The 15,403-nt window shown below is 42.1% G+C and overlaps 1 protein-coding gene across 4 annotated transcripts; it reads right to left on the bottom strand.

Moving 5' to 3' along the window:
- Window positions 1-2,264: 2,264 nt before the first annotated feature.
- On the bottom strand, window positions 2,265-15,379 carry C3H1orf162 (chromosome 3 C1orf162 homolog). Of its 4 annotated transcripts, none has more exons than XM_070785935.1 (6): window positions 7,739-15,379; window positions 5,601-5,648; window positions 4,440-4,509; window positions 3,891-3,985; window positions 3,559-3,655; window positions 2,265-3,363 (listed from the first exon to the last, which is right to left on the bottom strand). In XM_070785935.1, the coding sequence occupies exons 2-6, from the start codon at window positions 5,635-5,637 to the stop codon at window positions 3,324-3,326; spliced, it is 339 nt and encodes a 112-aa protein (XP_070642036.1). In that variant the 5' UTR covers window positions 5,638-5,648; window positions 7,739-15,379; the 3' UTR covers window positions 2,265-3,323. The 4 variants fall into 4 exon arrangements, with proteins under 4 accessions (XP_070642036.1, XP_019812400.2, XP_070642034.1 ...); XM_019956841.2 differs by having other exon boundaries at window positions 3,559-3,611; window positions 7,739-8,362; XM_070785933.1 differs by lacking the exon at window positions 7,739-15,379 and adding an exon at window positions 7,543-7,708 and having other exon boundaries at window positions 3,559-3,611.
- Between the last annotated feature and the right edge of the window lie 24 nt (window positions 15,380-15,403).

The raw sequence follows: 15,403 nt of genomic DNA on the forward strand, positions 1-15,403 counted from the left end.
TAGAATTGTTTGAAGTCTGCTCGTCGCACAGAGTCGGACACGACTGAAGCGACTTAGCAGAAGCAGAAGCAGCAGCAGCAGCAGCAGCAGCAGAGTTTCAGCTAAAACTGAGTCCTCCTCTACCAACACATCCCACAGCCAGCACGGGGGAGGGCATTCCTGGCGCTCTGCTGCCCTCGAGCGGCCGACCGCGCTGTGGCACTGCCATCTCGTCCCAAGACTACTTCCCCAAACCGGGTCTCCACAGAGGGAGCCCTTCCTTTATCAACTCTCACTTCCTCTGTATTCCCCTCAAAATCCAGCTGTCAAGAGCAGCTGCTCCATCTCAGAGCGAACATACTCTCTCGAATAGATCATCTAACTTGACCTTTCTAGTTTCTCTGCCACTGTATGGGCTCTGGGACAGCTTGCGGTGGAGGCCAGATGCAAGGAATTTGAAGTCAGAGGACTTAAATTTTGTTCTGCCGCTTACTAGCTGGGAGACACTGGGTAAATTATCTCATCTCTTTGAACCTTAATTTTCTTACCTTGATTCTCAAAAATATTACTTAATGTATTTTTAAGAGAGATTTGTAAAAAAAAGCTTTCCTCCCCGTGGACTGAGCTCCGTTGGTGGGCACTCCTTAGTGAGGGACGCCCTGGCTGAGGTGGAGTGATTTGTCTAATGAGTGAGTCTGGGGGTAGGAACCAGAAGTGACTGCGCTGCCCTTCCCCTTCCTTTTTTTAATTCCTTGGGTGCAGATTTCAAGAGCACACGGTGTCTTTCGCAACCCTAAGGGCAGCTGAGCTGCCGTTTGGGGTGTGGGGAGGGGCAGGGACTTGCCTTAGTGCACGAAATTCAGGGTTCTGCAGCTATGGGTTTATGCTTATATTTTCCTATGTTTGTAATAAAGATGCTGCTTTGATTTCTATCTGCCGAGTCCTCTTATTTCTCACTTGGTCTAGAATTCAGGTGGGGAATGGGAACACTAGGTATCAGGCTCGTTGAAAATCCTCAACAAGGTAAATTAAGGACTTCAAAAGTTATAAAAAAAAAAAAAAAAAAAAAAAGGTTTTTAAAGGAAATCATACTTCCTCCCATCTCTGCCCCTCAGTCCCTCAGTTATCAGAGGGACTCCCCAGAAAATAGCAATTACTAAAACCATTAATGATGTTTCTTCCAGAGAGAGACTAAACATATGTAAATACAGGTATGAATTCAGTATTCGTGTGTGACTGTGAGCTCAGGCAAGTTGTTTGACCTTCTTGTGCCTCCATTTCTGTACCAAAAATGAGAATAATAACTGCTGCAACCTCCTGGTGTTTTGTGGGGGTTCCATGAACACATGCCAAGCACTCAGAATAGTGTTTAGAGTAACAAGCCTCAATTTAGTTTTAGTCTATTTGATGAATGGTGCAATTCAAATGACATAGGTGACTTCCACATGTTTAAGTAGGACACATTCTTTGAAATAGAATTTAATATGTTAGCTGTTGCCAAAATGCCTTTCGTAGTAGTTGTATCAACTCACTCTCCCACCAGTAGTATATGTGTGTTTTAGTTCCCCACAATCTTGTCCAGTTTGTTAGCAAACTTTTTGAATTTTGCAGATCTTACTGATGGAACTTATTATCTAATTATAGTTCTAATTATGATTTATCTTAAAGAGTAAAGTTGAGTATCTCTTCGTATGTTTGAAGTCATTTATATTTCCTTTTCTGCTAATAGCCTAACCTTATCCATTCTTTTACTTTTCTATTGAGCTGTTGATTTTTTTCCTTATTGATTTATAGGAACTTATATTTGTTGAGAAAATCAGCCCTTTGTCTATGAGATGCTCTGCAAGTATTTTTCCAGCTTGCCATTTGTCTTTTGAACGGTACTTTGTAAGTCAGGTTAACCAGTCCTTTCTGTTTTATTGACCATGCGTCATGTATTCAGAGGCATACTTCACTGTGTTGTTTTCCAAAGTTCTCCCATATTTACTTCTAGTACTTTTATGATTTTTTTAGTAAAATTTTTGACATATCTGGAATTTTGAAAAAAGGAGTAAGATACAGATCTGATCTTATTTTCACCTTCATGACTACCTAATTTTCTCAACACCATTTATGAATAATTTTCCCCAAATGATTTGATATACCAACTTCATCATACTCTAAATTTCCTCTTGTGGGATTTTTGGTCTATTTCTGGTCTTTATATTTTATCCCTTTATTTTTTCACTCATAAACCATTAACATGTTTTAATTAGCCATTCTTAATAAAACAGTACTCTCAGCTGTTCAGGTCAGCCTTCCCATCTTTTATTTGCTTACTTTTATGAATGATCTTTCTTGTTTATGGCTTACGAAGGAAATTTAGAATAATCTTACCTAGTAAAAAGTAATTTTATTGATATTTTTACTAGGACCACCTATGGGGTTATCCATTGGAATTTGGCAGGGGAGAGGGCTAATTTAGATCAATTTTTAGTTCCCCTATACTGTTGTTATGCATATCTCTTATGCTATAGCAAGGAGATGGACATCCTCATTTGAATAGTGCTTTATCCAACAGGGACCTTATTTTGTGTAGTGCTCTGGGATGTACAGAGTTCTTAACGATATCTCATTGATTTTTACACTAGGAGATGTGTTATTAGTTCTGTTTTCAAGATGAGGAAATTGAAGCTTCAAAAGTTTAGCATACTTGCGCCAATGACTGAAGGACGTTAGTTAGTGGTAGATTTGCGACTTGGACCCCAATCGATCCTGAGTTCCGATTTCATTCGGCTTTTCTGGCTGTGGATGAGCTCTGCACCTCTAGAGGGGATGGGGAAAGACACAGCAATGATGGAGAAGGAGTCAGCGTTGCAGAGTTTGCTTTTATTTGTAATCCAACCTGGATTGTTCATTTGGTTGACTCTTCCCAAGTAGATCGATGATGCCAAGGGAACACTCTTGGTGCTGTGAGCTCTGTATCACACTTTTCAGAAGGTGACAGGGGAGGTAGGCTCAGCTCTCAACAGTCTAACAGGCTGTTGGTCCAAGTGGGAGGGCCATAGATCTTTTCTCAGGTCAGGAAAAGATTAACCCTTGGTCTTTAAACTGGGGACTAGCATTGTCCGAGCACACCCAGACAGCTCCAGCTGTGGTTTCGTCTGGTCGTAGTCCAAAATTTGTTAAAATGGAAAGTGATGGATGAAGATGGAGGTGAGACAAAAGGAACTGGACTCAAGCCTCACTGGAGAGGCAAGGTGAGTTTGTCACTTTAACCTGAACATAGACAACAGGATCCAAGTGTACAGCATTCTGTACACTCTTGGTCAGGTGATCGCTGTTTTCTTCGGGGGCTTTGAAAATCATGCTGGCATAGGTATGTACCTCCTCTGAGGATGAAAGCTGCAGAGGAGGAAGGAAGAGGAGGAATGAGTCAGTTCGATTTGGAGGAAGGTGTCTCTTATTAGCAAGTGACATTTAAAAGCAACTTGAAAGCTTGGGTGAGAGAAGACCCAAAGAAATCAGAAGACCCTTCAAAGAATCAGGTGCCCAGTGGCATCAGGCCTCCATATCCAGGAAACAGAGTGGCTGTCTTACCTTGGCTGGATGATCTGAAGGAGGATCCAGGGTCTGGGGACTGGAATGACCTGCTGCAAGTGCCAGGAAGAAGAGGAACAAGTCTCACCCATGGGGCCTGGAGGAATTAGAAGCTTCTTTCTTTAATCTTGGGTGAAGGGACAGGGTAGGGGGGGAGGTGCTGGAGGTGGGAAGGGTGGAGGATGAAGAGGGCCGGGAGAGAAGTGAAGGGGTTCAAGTCCTTGATCTGTGGATAGCATGGGCTCTGTCTGATTTACTCCCCTCAAAGCTATTCTCTATTACTGTTCTCGATGGCAGAGAAAGAAGGGCTGTCTCAGCTCTTGGAGACTTACATTTTCTGCAGCTCTTTATGATGAGGAAGACAAAGGCCATCAGCAGCAGTGTCAGTATAACCCCAGCAAAAAAGGCTAAGACCAAATGTTCTTTGCTGTTGTGGAGAAGAAAGGGAACATGACCCAAGGGACTTTTTGAAGGCCTTACGACAAGAGGGTGACCCTTTCCACCTAGGGGTAAACCTCTGGAATAGCTTTCACACTGGTTAGTCATCTTGCAATCTCCACCCCCAGTTTTCAACTTTTGGCTTTCAGGTTCTAGATCCATTTGAGGTGTCAGTAAAAGCTGCGGGCTCTGTTCCCCCTTAAAAATGTTCATAGGACTGCACATAGCAAATTTTATAAGTTTAGGGGCTTCATGAGTCTCTTGAGGCATGGGGGACCCTAGATTAAGAGCCACACTCTGAAGGTAAAATACTGATTTACTACTACTGCTGTTGCTGGTCCCTGCTCCCCAGACCTCCCTCTCCAAGTCCATAAGGCAAAGTGGTCAACTCAGAATCAAATGCCATGTGGTATGAGATGAAATGGGAGGCATTTCTTGCTTACCTGGGGTGGCCAGAGAGGCAAGGTGCGGAGGTCACTGCCGAGGCTGTGCTGGGGTGGGTGCCTGATCCCTCTGTGAAAGAATACAAAGGGGATTACTGCATTGGCCACATCTTCTCCAGCCCAAGGGTCCCCACGTGCTCCCCCTTATCCAAGCAACCAGTGGAGTTTAACCATGGGGGCTACAGCTCTGTAAGAGAAGGGAACATTGTTTCTTAGAGCCTGTATTTTTTAACATGAAAACTAGATCAGGAGCTTAAACAATAATCAGATACACAAGTGAAAGGAGAGCCTAGTGTTTCTGCAGTTCCCATATGTCCCTGTAATAACATTTCAGGGCTCTCTCTCAAAGATTTTAATGAGACCTAGAGACATATGCTCCCTGGGACTTAAGCAGAGAATCTCAAGGCCAGGGGTTAAAGACCAAAAGTGATACCTAGAACTAGCATTTCCTGAAGTCCTAGGGCATATGACCTTAGAAATCGCTGCCTTTTTTTGGTTCATTTGTTTTTTAGGGCAGCTATTAACAGTGACTAGGGGAAGGAAATGGCAACCCACTCCAGTGTTCTTGCCTGGAGAATCCCAGGGATGGGGGAGCCTGGTGGGCTGCCGTCTATGGGGTCGCATAGAGTTGGACATGACTGAAGCGACTTAGCAGCAGCTGCAGCAGCAGCCAAAGGCAGCCTTGGTGAAGGAACTTTTCTGGTGGCTCAATGCTAAAGAATTTTACTGCCAAAGCAGGAGACACTGCTTCAGTCCCTAGGTCAGGAAGATTCCCCTGGAGGAAGAAATGGCACCCCACTCCAGAATTCTTGCCTGGAGAATCCCATGGACAGAGGAGCCTGGCGGGCTACAGTCCATGGGGTTGCAAAGAGTCAGACATTACTGAATGACTGAGCATGCTCACACTCAAGGGAAGTGAGCCAGGCTCTCAAACTACCAAGATGGTCTAATGTTGAGCACAGAGACTCCCTTTACTCATATTTGGAGGATCAGATAGTTCTCCCTGGTTCCCATTTCCACTCTTCTTGGCATTAGAGCCTGCATCTGATTCTTCCAACTTCAGAAATACCATCCCCTGACAACCCTTCAGCACAGTGTCCGTGATTCCAGTCCATCTGAACTCAGCATCGAGGCAAGTAATGGGTTCTGTTGCAGACTTACTATCGTTTGGTTCAGGTTTGGACATTTGAGTTCCCATGTTGCCTTCCCCTGAGAATTAAAAAAAAAGGTAGGTCTTAGAAAGCTTGGAAAAGAGAGGAGGCAGAGGGGCCAATTCTGAGATTGTGATCTTAATCAAAGAGGCAAATGGTCGGAGGGTGTTCTTGTGAGGTCAGTGATCCCAAACTTCACAGTGTGAGGACAGCAGTTCAGCAGGCAGGCCTCAGCTCTGTAGGTCCATACATTTGATCTCATCAGGGCATCAAGAATTGACTGAATGTTCCAGAACAGACTCATACCAACCAGCTCATAGGAGACTAATGTATGAACTAGAATAACATAAGAAACATGTTTGTATAGCTAGTGCATTTCATCAAAATGTATGAGAAAGCCAATTAAAACCATAATTTTTATTGATAAACATCAAATTGAAGTATGAAAGAAGCAGAATCGATGATTTTGAGTGTCACGTAGGTCTGATGCATTGGCTTCGGTCTTCCCTAGCAGTGCTGGGCAAACTAACTTGCTCTTGGAGGTCCTGCATCAGACGCTTCTATTTTGTTCATATATTATCTTTTCAAGCGTGACAACGTCTTTATATAAGCTATGGTTCTTTCATGTTAAACTTTCTGTATTTCCCCTCTTTTATTTATTTGTACAAAAAAGTATAGAGTACCTAAAAGCAGAAAAGTAAAATCACTCAAACTTCCACTATCCATTGTTAATATTTTAGTGTATTTCCTTTTTGTTGTACTTCCATGCATCTTTTAAAAGCTAGTTGAGATACTTCTTCATATCTCTTTTTCTTTTCTAACTAAGTGTTTCATCATAAACATTTTCCTATTTCACGGAAAATTTCTATAAGCCTCTGAGTGGTGATAGGTCTTTCTGTTGTAACTATGTACTATAGCTTGCTTTTCTAGTTTCCTGCCTGTTGATAAAAATTATTTCTACTTTAAACAAAATAAAATAACAAACAATTTTAGGAGGCCACAATTTTACTACATACTTAGACAAACCCATGAGAAGGATTTTTAATTCTGCTATAACTACTGTATTTTAAGGTTATTTATTTAGATAATAAATGACATCAATTATTTGTACTTAATTATTCAGCTGTCAAAAGTAAATTAATTTCTGAGTCCTTGGATATAGGGAAAGACTGGGAGAAGGACACCTCATTGCTATGTACCAGTTACAACAGCAAAATAATCAAATGCCTTACAATCAAACAAACTTTTAAAGATCATGTAATCTAGGATAACAAGAAAGATGCCATAGGGAAATTTGGTGAGAATTCTGAGCCATAGGGATAGAAAGACCATCATCCATAGCAGAATCCATAGGGGTAACAAATTTTCCAGCACTTTTTGCTCCTTTTCTAATTTAAAAGTCAGTTACCAAGAAGGAGGGGATGTATGTGTACATATTGCCGATTCACCATGTTGTACAGCAGAAACCATCACAATATTGTAAAGCAATTATATTCCAATAAAAAATAAAAGGCAACATAATTAAACATAATGAAAATAAACAAAAAGTCAACAGTATTCTTTGTAGAGTACTGTAAAATTTATGTAGTGTTTTTTAAATATTGAAATATGTGTTTGCACTAATCATAGTATGAATTTATCCTATGAATTTGTACTAGACCGTATAACTGGGGAGGATCATAGGTTTACATAAAATCTTAACCTTCCCACGACTGGTTCTGAATTTACAACCACCCCAAAGAAATGTTAGCACAGTCACCTAAAACAAAAGCTGGGTCCCCCCATCCTGAAAGACAAAGCTTCACACGTTGCCACAGGGAAATAGTTAATGAATCCACGCTAGTTATGAATCCATGCTGAAAAAAACAGGAAGCATATACCCTTTGAAAACAACACTCCAAACATTTGACAGAAACATAAATTAAAATAGAAACAGTACTCTATATACATACTTTTTCATGTTTTGTCCAGCATTGGAGAATCTTACTGATTACCATAAAATCCACCAACTAAATGCAGCCATTCACGTACAACATTTCCCCGACCAGATAAGGTTAAAAAAAGTAACTGAAACCAGTAAAAATTAGATTAACATTTTGTTTTGGTGATTATTTCATCTATATTAAAAGATGGGGTAAATGCGTTTACCTTTTAAGACAAAGTCCAGTTGTAAGATGTCATTGTCTAAGACGGAGCTTTTCACTTGCTGCTTCTGTTATCATTCCTATTTCTCAGAATGATGAAACAGTGATTACTGCCACTGCTACCATCAAGCTGTGTGTCGCAAAGATCTTGTCTATACTCAAGGGCCAACTTCCTGTTTGTGGCAAACTGTATTTTTTTTCATTCCACAAGCAGAGAATTTTATATCTTTTGACACATGAATGCCAGAGCATTGGGGGGATAAGACAAGTTTATTTCTAATTAAGTATTAATTGAATATGGAACTACCACGTCAGATGTTGTGGGGATCACAGTGGTGTGACATTACAATTGTCATCAAGCATGTCATAATCTCGTTTATTCCAGCCAAGGAAGTAAGGTTGATAGAGAAAAATGAAAAGCAAATGGTGTGAAGTGCAGACTAGACAGATTTTTAAGTGTTTTGAAACCATGGAAATCACCAGCTTCCCCAGTGGCTTAGTGACAAAGAATCTGCCAGCCAAAACAGGAGACATGGGTTCAATCCTTGGGTTGGGAAAATCCCACATGCTGCGTGGCAACTAAGCTTGTGGATCGCAACTCCTGAGCCTGCACTCTAGAGCCTGGGAACTGCAACTACTGAGCCCAGGTGCTACAACTACTGAAGCTCACACAAACTAGAGCCTCACGCTCTGTAACAAGAGAAGCCACCACAATGAGAAGTACACACACCACAAGGAAGTGTAGCCCCTGCTCAACACAACTGTGTGCAACAGTGAAAATCCAGTACAGGCCAAAATAAATAAATAAGTAAAATTTATGTATTTATTTATATGGCATGGAGATTGCTTCAAAGGGAAGGTGGATCATTTACTTGTAAACATTTACCCATAAAATAATAAGTATACACGTTAAATAGACACAATGGGCCATGTGCTCTGGGTGTTTTAGAGAGAAGGCAGGAAAGCTCATGAGGCCTACTGTCTAACTGAGAAGAGTAACAATAGAAAAGGAAATAACAGATTGATTACGGATTGTGTTCAGGGACATGAGGGAAACAAACAGAGTGCCATGCTGGGGAGTCAGTGATGGGAGGATGTCTTTGGATAAAATGGATGACCCAGGAATTCCTGTCCAAGGAGTGATATTTACCCTGAGAACCAGAGGATGGGAACGAGCTGGTTGGGCAGAGAGCCTGGGGAAGACAGTTCCAGGAGAGGGCTGAGTAACTCGCAGGCGTGGGAGAAGGGAAGAGCTGGCAGGGCAGGCGGGATCAGGCAAGGCTGCGAGCAGGGAGATCTGGAACATGATTGGGGGAGAAGAAATGGACGGTGTGAGGAAGTTCCCAACCCAAGGACTGCTTGCTGGGCTTTGAGTGATGAATTTCTGGGCCATCAGCAAGGTTTAAGAGAGAGGAGAGACAGAAAATAGTTGTGTAGATAGACTTGAGATATACTGTGGAGGTCTTTAAATCCAAGCAAAAAGTATATTTTAAGTATTAATAAAGAATAACTAAAGATTTTGGAATTCTTGTGTGAATTCCAAACATGACCTATAAGGAAGATTGTATCACATTAAATAAACTGTGGGTAAAGAAAGAGACAAGGAAATAAGCTGTGTCAGACATACAGGATGGAGTGGGACTCAAGAGAAAAGGCTCAGTTCACACAATAAGGAGGGGAAGTGGGTGTCAAGAAAAGCATCATAGAGATGATGTTTGAGTTGCTTCTTGAAAGATGAATCACATTTTCTAGGCAGACAGAGGAAGGAAGCGTATTCCAGGCAGAGGGAACATGTGAGCAAAGACATGCTTTGTCATGTTTGTGATGTTCCGCAAAATGCAAGTATTTCATCATTGCTGATGTTACAGAGATTGAGAGTGGGTGGAATCTTTTTCCAGTGGGGGAATGTTAAAAGAAAGACTGTAGAGGAAGCGCAAGGCCCCATGATAGAGGGTCTTAAACAGATTTTCCTTGGAGACAATGGAGAGACTGCTGAAGGATGAAACATGATCACATTCTGGTTTGGGCAATAGAGTGTAGGAGGGACTTGTGCGGGCCAGACAGGGGGCAGGGAGTCCTTTAGTATGGCAGAGTTCCAGGTGAGAAACAAGGATGATCTAATCGGAGACACTGGCCTTGGGGAAGAGGAGGCAGGGCAGAAAGGTGATGAATCTAATCTTTTTCTAGTTGTGAGAGAAAGGTAAGGGGGAGAGAGCTCAAGATAACTTCCAGGTTTCTGTCTTGAATCACCAATTAATGGTGAGAATATAGAAGGTGAGTGTAGGACTGGACATATACAATGAGCTTACCTTTGAACACATTGAGCTAGGGTGCTTGTGGATTGTACTACTGAGCCATGTCAAGAGGGTAGTTGGATGCACAGGTCAGGGGCTCACAAAAGATCCAGAGCTGTGTGGTAGAGAGTGTTAGTTCTCACCCCAAACCAGATCTCTCCTGGCACAGACCCTCTTATGGTTTAGTAGTACCATGTGATAAGCTCTGGTCACGCAATAAGGAGGGGAAGTGGGTGTCAAGAAAAGCATCATAGAGGAGATGATGTTTGAGTTGCTTCTTGGAAGATGAATCACATTTTCTAGGCAGACAGAGGAAAGAAGTGTATTCCAGGCAGAGGGACCATGTGAGCAAAGACATGCTTTATCATGTTTGTGATGTTCAGCGAAATGCAAGTATTTCACTTGCATTTGGACCAATGAAACTGCAACGCAATTGCAATTGCAATGGACTGATGAAAGTGACGTAGTTCCCTTTTAGTTGAAGCGTTTAATTACTGAAGGAAGACCTCCTCTGATCCCTTCCCCTTCAGGGTGATCACAGAGATTTTGTGATGAGAAGATAAGGTTGAAAGCTCTAAAGTGGATCACCGAGTCACTATAAGGAGGATAGTTTCTCCGGTGGGTCACCTGGACCTAGAGTGGATTCTGTGTGAGCAAGAAGTAAACTTTTCCACATTACACTACTGAGATTTTGGGGCAGTTTCTTACCTCAGTTGACTTATCCTGGCTAATACAACTTGGGATATAGATTAGGAAGCCATCAGCATACACGTGACAGTAGAAGCCACGGGGGTGGATAAGATTATCCAGGAACAGTTTGTAGAATGAGAATAAAACATTCCAAGAACTCTGAGGAACACCACCACTTAAGAGGGAGTCAGAAAAAGTGGAGGGGCTTCCTTAGTGACTTGCTGGTAAAGAGTCTACCTGCCAATGCAGGAGACACAGGTTCAATCCCTGATTTGGGAGGATCCCACGTGCTGTGGAGCAACTAAGCCCGTATGCCACTACTATTAAGTCTGTGCACTAGAGCCCACGTGCTGCAACTGCTGAAGCCCACACTCGCGAGCGCCCCTGCTCCACAACAGAAGCCACCGAAATGAGAAACCCGAGCACAACTAGAGAGTAGCCCCCACTCCCTGAAACTAGAGAAAAGCCAGCACAGCAACAAAGACCCAGCATAGCCAAAAATGTAAAAGTAAATTAACAAAAAAAATCTTTTAAGAAAAAAAAACCTGGAGTCAGTTACGGAAATTGAGAGGACACAGTGACAGCAGTAATAGCAAATGTAGGGACCAGGGAGGAAAAGAAGGAAAAGCTGTGAGCACCGAAGAATTGATGCTTTTGAACTGTGGTGTTGGAGGAGACCCTTGAGAGTCCCTTGGACTGCAAGGAGATCCAACCAGTCCATCTAAAGGATATCAGTACTGAATATTCACTGGAAGGACTGACGCTAAAACTCCAATACTTTGGCCACCTAATGCTAAGAACTGACTCATTTAAAAAGACCTTGATGCTGGGAATGACTGAAGGCAGAAGGGAACGACAGAGGATGAGATAGTTGTATGGCATCACCGACTCTACTGATACGAGTTTCAGTAAGCTCCTGGAGTTGGTGATGGACAGGGAGGCCTGGCGTGCTACAGTCCATGGGGTTGCAAAGAGTCGGACACGACTGAGACTGAACTCAACTGAAGAGTGCCAGATGCTGCAGAGAGAGAGGTTGATTAAGATGAGGACTGGAAAGAGTTGATCGGATTTAGAAATGAAGAGATCCTGATCTCTTTGCTAAAGCAGCTTGGGGTATGACAGTGATGGAGAGTAAGACTTCAGTGAGTTAAAGAGTAAATGGAAATCCCTAGAAGTACAGCAGATTAGATCTTTAAAGAGATCCTCTTGTTAAAGAACACCAACAAAGGCTGGATAAAACATTTGAAACACCATAGTTTAAGGTGGTGCTAGTGATAAAAAGGGCTCCCCTGGTAGCTCAGCTGGTAAAGAACCCACCTGCCAATACAGGAGACATAAGAGACATGGGTTCAATCTCTGGGTTGGGAAGATGCTCTGGAGGAGGGCATGACAACCCACCCAAGTATTCTTGCCTGGAGAATCTCATAGACATAGGAAGCTGGCAGGCTACAGTCCAGAAGGTTGCACAATATTGAAGTGACTTAAAGCACACAATTTAAAAATGCATGACTGATAAGTAAAATAGATAGCCAGTGGGAATTTACTGTGTGACACAGGGAGCTCAATCCAGTGCTCTGTGACAATCTAGAGGGGTGGGAAGGGGTGGAACATGGTAGTGAGGTTCAAGAAGGAAGGAACTTACGTATACATGTGGCTGATTCATGTTGACATATGGCAGAAACCAGTACAATATTATAAAGCAGTTATCCTCCAATTAAAAAATATATATATATATTTTTAAATGCATGGCTGAACTAGATGTTGGAAATCCTCAAAAATCAGAGAGTTGAGACCTGGAGCTGCTGTTTATAGGAAGAGCCAACTTTTGGTGACCTGAAGATTGGGTCTACAGGCCTTGTATGAGGTCAGGAAACCTAAAGCCTGCATCAAGGTAGGAAATTGGATCAGGCCCCCTGAAAGGGAACTCACAGTGAGTGAATCAGAAAAAAGCAAACCAGATTGAAGTGGTAGGGATCCTTAATCTATCAGTTTTCTATTGCAGTATAACAAATATCACAAATATAGAAGCTTAAAACAGTACACATTTCTTCCTTCAGTTTCTGTGGGTTAGAGGCTGCTGTGGTTCAATTGCTCAGTCATGTCTGACTCTTTGTGACCAGATGGATTGCAGCACACCAGGCTTCCCTGTCCTTCACCATCTCCCGGAGTTTGCTCAAACTCATGTCCATTGAGTCAGTGATGCCATCCAACCATCTTATCCTCTGTTGTCCCCTTCTTCTCCTGCCTTCAATCTTTTCCAGCATCAGGGTCTTTTCCAATGAGCTGGATTTTTGCATCGGGTGGCCAAAATATTGGAGCTTCAGTTTTAGCATCAGCCCTTCCAGTGAACATTCAGGATTGATTTTCTTTAGGATTGATTGGTTTGATCTCCTTGCAGTCCAAGGGACTCTTGTTCATCTTGTTCCTCTACCTCCTGCATTTCCTGGAAACTAGAATTTACATCTTAAGTCTTGATAGACTCGGGTGAAATATTTCTGGATAGATTATACCACAAGTGATATTGTCTACTTCATATTTCAGCAAATCAGGAAACTTATCTGGTTATCCCACCAGAGTGATACTAAGAATAACCAGTGAACTAGGTCACTGGCCACTTGATTAGAAAGATCTTGATTTGTATTATCATTGATTATAAATTATTCTTATGGTCATTATAAAACTTACAACAAAAGAATCTAACATTTCCCTTTTTTCACTGACATGCAATCTTTTGCTAACACAAACATATTTCAAATCAATTTGACCTTTTCATATCAAATATTTAAAAAATAATTGGTTTTCCAATGTTTAATTTGAGGTTACACAACCAATTACCACACAACCAATTTGTATGTACTAAACCACAACCATCACAAAGAAATAAAAAAAAAATTAACTGGAGGATAAGTGCTTTACAATATTGTGTTGGTTTCTGCCGTACAACATGAATCAGCTGTAAGTATACATATACCCCCGTCTCTGGAACTACCCTCCTGACCCCTCCCCACCGCCCTTCTATGTTGTCACTGAGCACTGGCCTGAGCTCCCTGTTATACAGCAACTTCCCATTATACACATGGTGGTGGTGGTGTAGTCGCTAAGTTGTGTTTGACTCTTGCGACCCCATGGGACTGTAGCCTGCCAGGCTCCTCCGGCCATGGGATTCTCTAGGCAAGAGTACTGGAGTGGGTTGCCATTTCCTTCTCCAGGGGATCTTCCCGACCCAGGAATCGAACTTGGGTCTCCTGCATTGCAGGCAGATTCTTTACTGACTGAGCTATGCACAGTGTATATATAAACTGATATTCAGAAGGTAGAGATTTGGTACTATACTTTGGTGTTTTGCCTCTAAAAATCCCTGCTCAGCTTATTACCTCCATCTCACTCCTGACTGGCTTCACTTTGGGTTGTGACACCCCAGTCCTTGCACATAGATAAACAAACTCTTCTAGCACATTCTTGTCCAAAAGGAGCAGCATGTGCTCTACAGCTGGCCACTATAATAATGTCCAGGTGGCAGAACATCGTGTTGCTTACCCACAGCATGTTGCAGTGCTGTGTGAATACAGGATGTCACTGCCTGGTTCTGGAAACTATGGGGCACACTGTCAGTCTCTACTCGGATCCAATGGCCTTCTAAGGAGTCCCAGGTGAAGCTCTTTTGTCTGAAGTGACTGGCTTGAGGGCTGACTGCCTCATGCCTGGCTGCCTTTGCAGGTGCCAAGCAGGAACTACTTTGTGGCTTATCCACGTTGCTGCTGATCTGTTGATCCAGCAGTATTAGCAGGCAGGGCTCTAACTTCCCAACTTCTCTCCTTGGGTCATCTTTAAGCTTCTCTAACCTTTGAACCAGGATTAGGAAGGGCCTCGGGTTTTGCAGGACCATCATACCATGAAGATCAGAGGTAATAAAAATGGACAAGGGTTTCAGTCTGTGCTTGTAGTTTCCACTTGTTCCTACCCTCTCCCACTTCACATCTATCTTCCCTTCTTAAATGCCCGCTCCATGCATGTCAAGCTCCTTCATTAGAAACAAAGATTAAGAGCTTACAGAGACTGCTTAACCAGCTCCCACGAGAGCATAAAGTCAAATCTCTTAAATATAAACACATGTCCTAGTAGCTGTGCTTCTGACTGATAGTTATACACAAGTGAAGCGATGAGGCTATTTAGACTACCTGAAATGGGACGCTCAAAACATTTTGTACTAAAATCTGTACCGTATCATATATTCTGCCTGTCCAGCAGATTAATACCTTGCGGTAGGAACTTTTTATCTCTGTGTGACCATTGTAGGATAGTGCTTAGCAATTTTTCGTTTAATGAATAATTTGGAATACCTACTGACCCTAGTAAACTCTCCTTTACGCAACATCTTAATAATGATGTCAATCTGATTTCTATAGAAGATGAATATATTAGTCATCAATACTGACCTAAATGATTGTTTTATCCATTTGTTCACAAGTAAATCCTTATAAAAGTATGAGAATTAAATGCAGACAAAGCTATGGAAAGGCAGAATTTTCTATCTGTTGGATTCTTGAGAGTAATTTTATGACACATTTGAGCCCATAGTATTTTCTACAGAAATACTACTAAAGCAAAAATAAAGTCAATGATATATGATTTCCTTTAGCCATTTTAAGAATATTGAAAAGCTTTAGATTCCCCATAACCTAGCA

The sequence above is a fragment of the Bos indicus genome, chromosome 3 (genome assembly GCF_029378745.1).
Source record: "Bos indicus isolate NIAB-ARS_2022 breed Sahiwal x Tharparkar chromosome 3, NIAB-ARS_B.indTharparkar_mat_pri_1.0, whole genome shotgun sequence".
NCBI classification, from domain to species: domain Eukaryota; kingdom Metazoa; phylum Chordata; class Mammalia; order Artiodactyla; family Bovidae; genus Bos; species Bos indicus.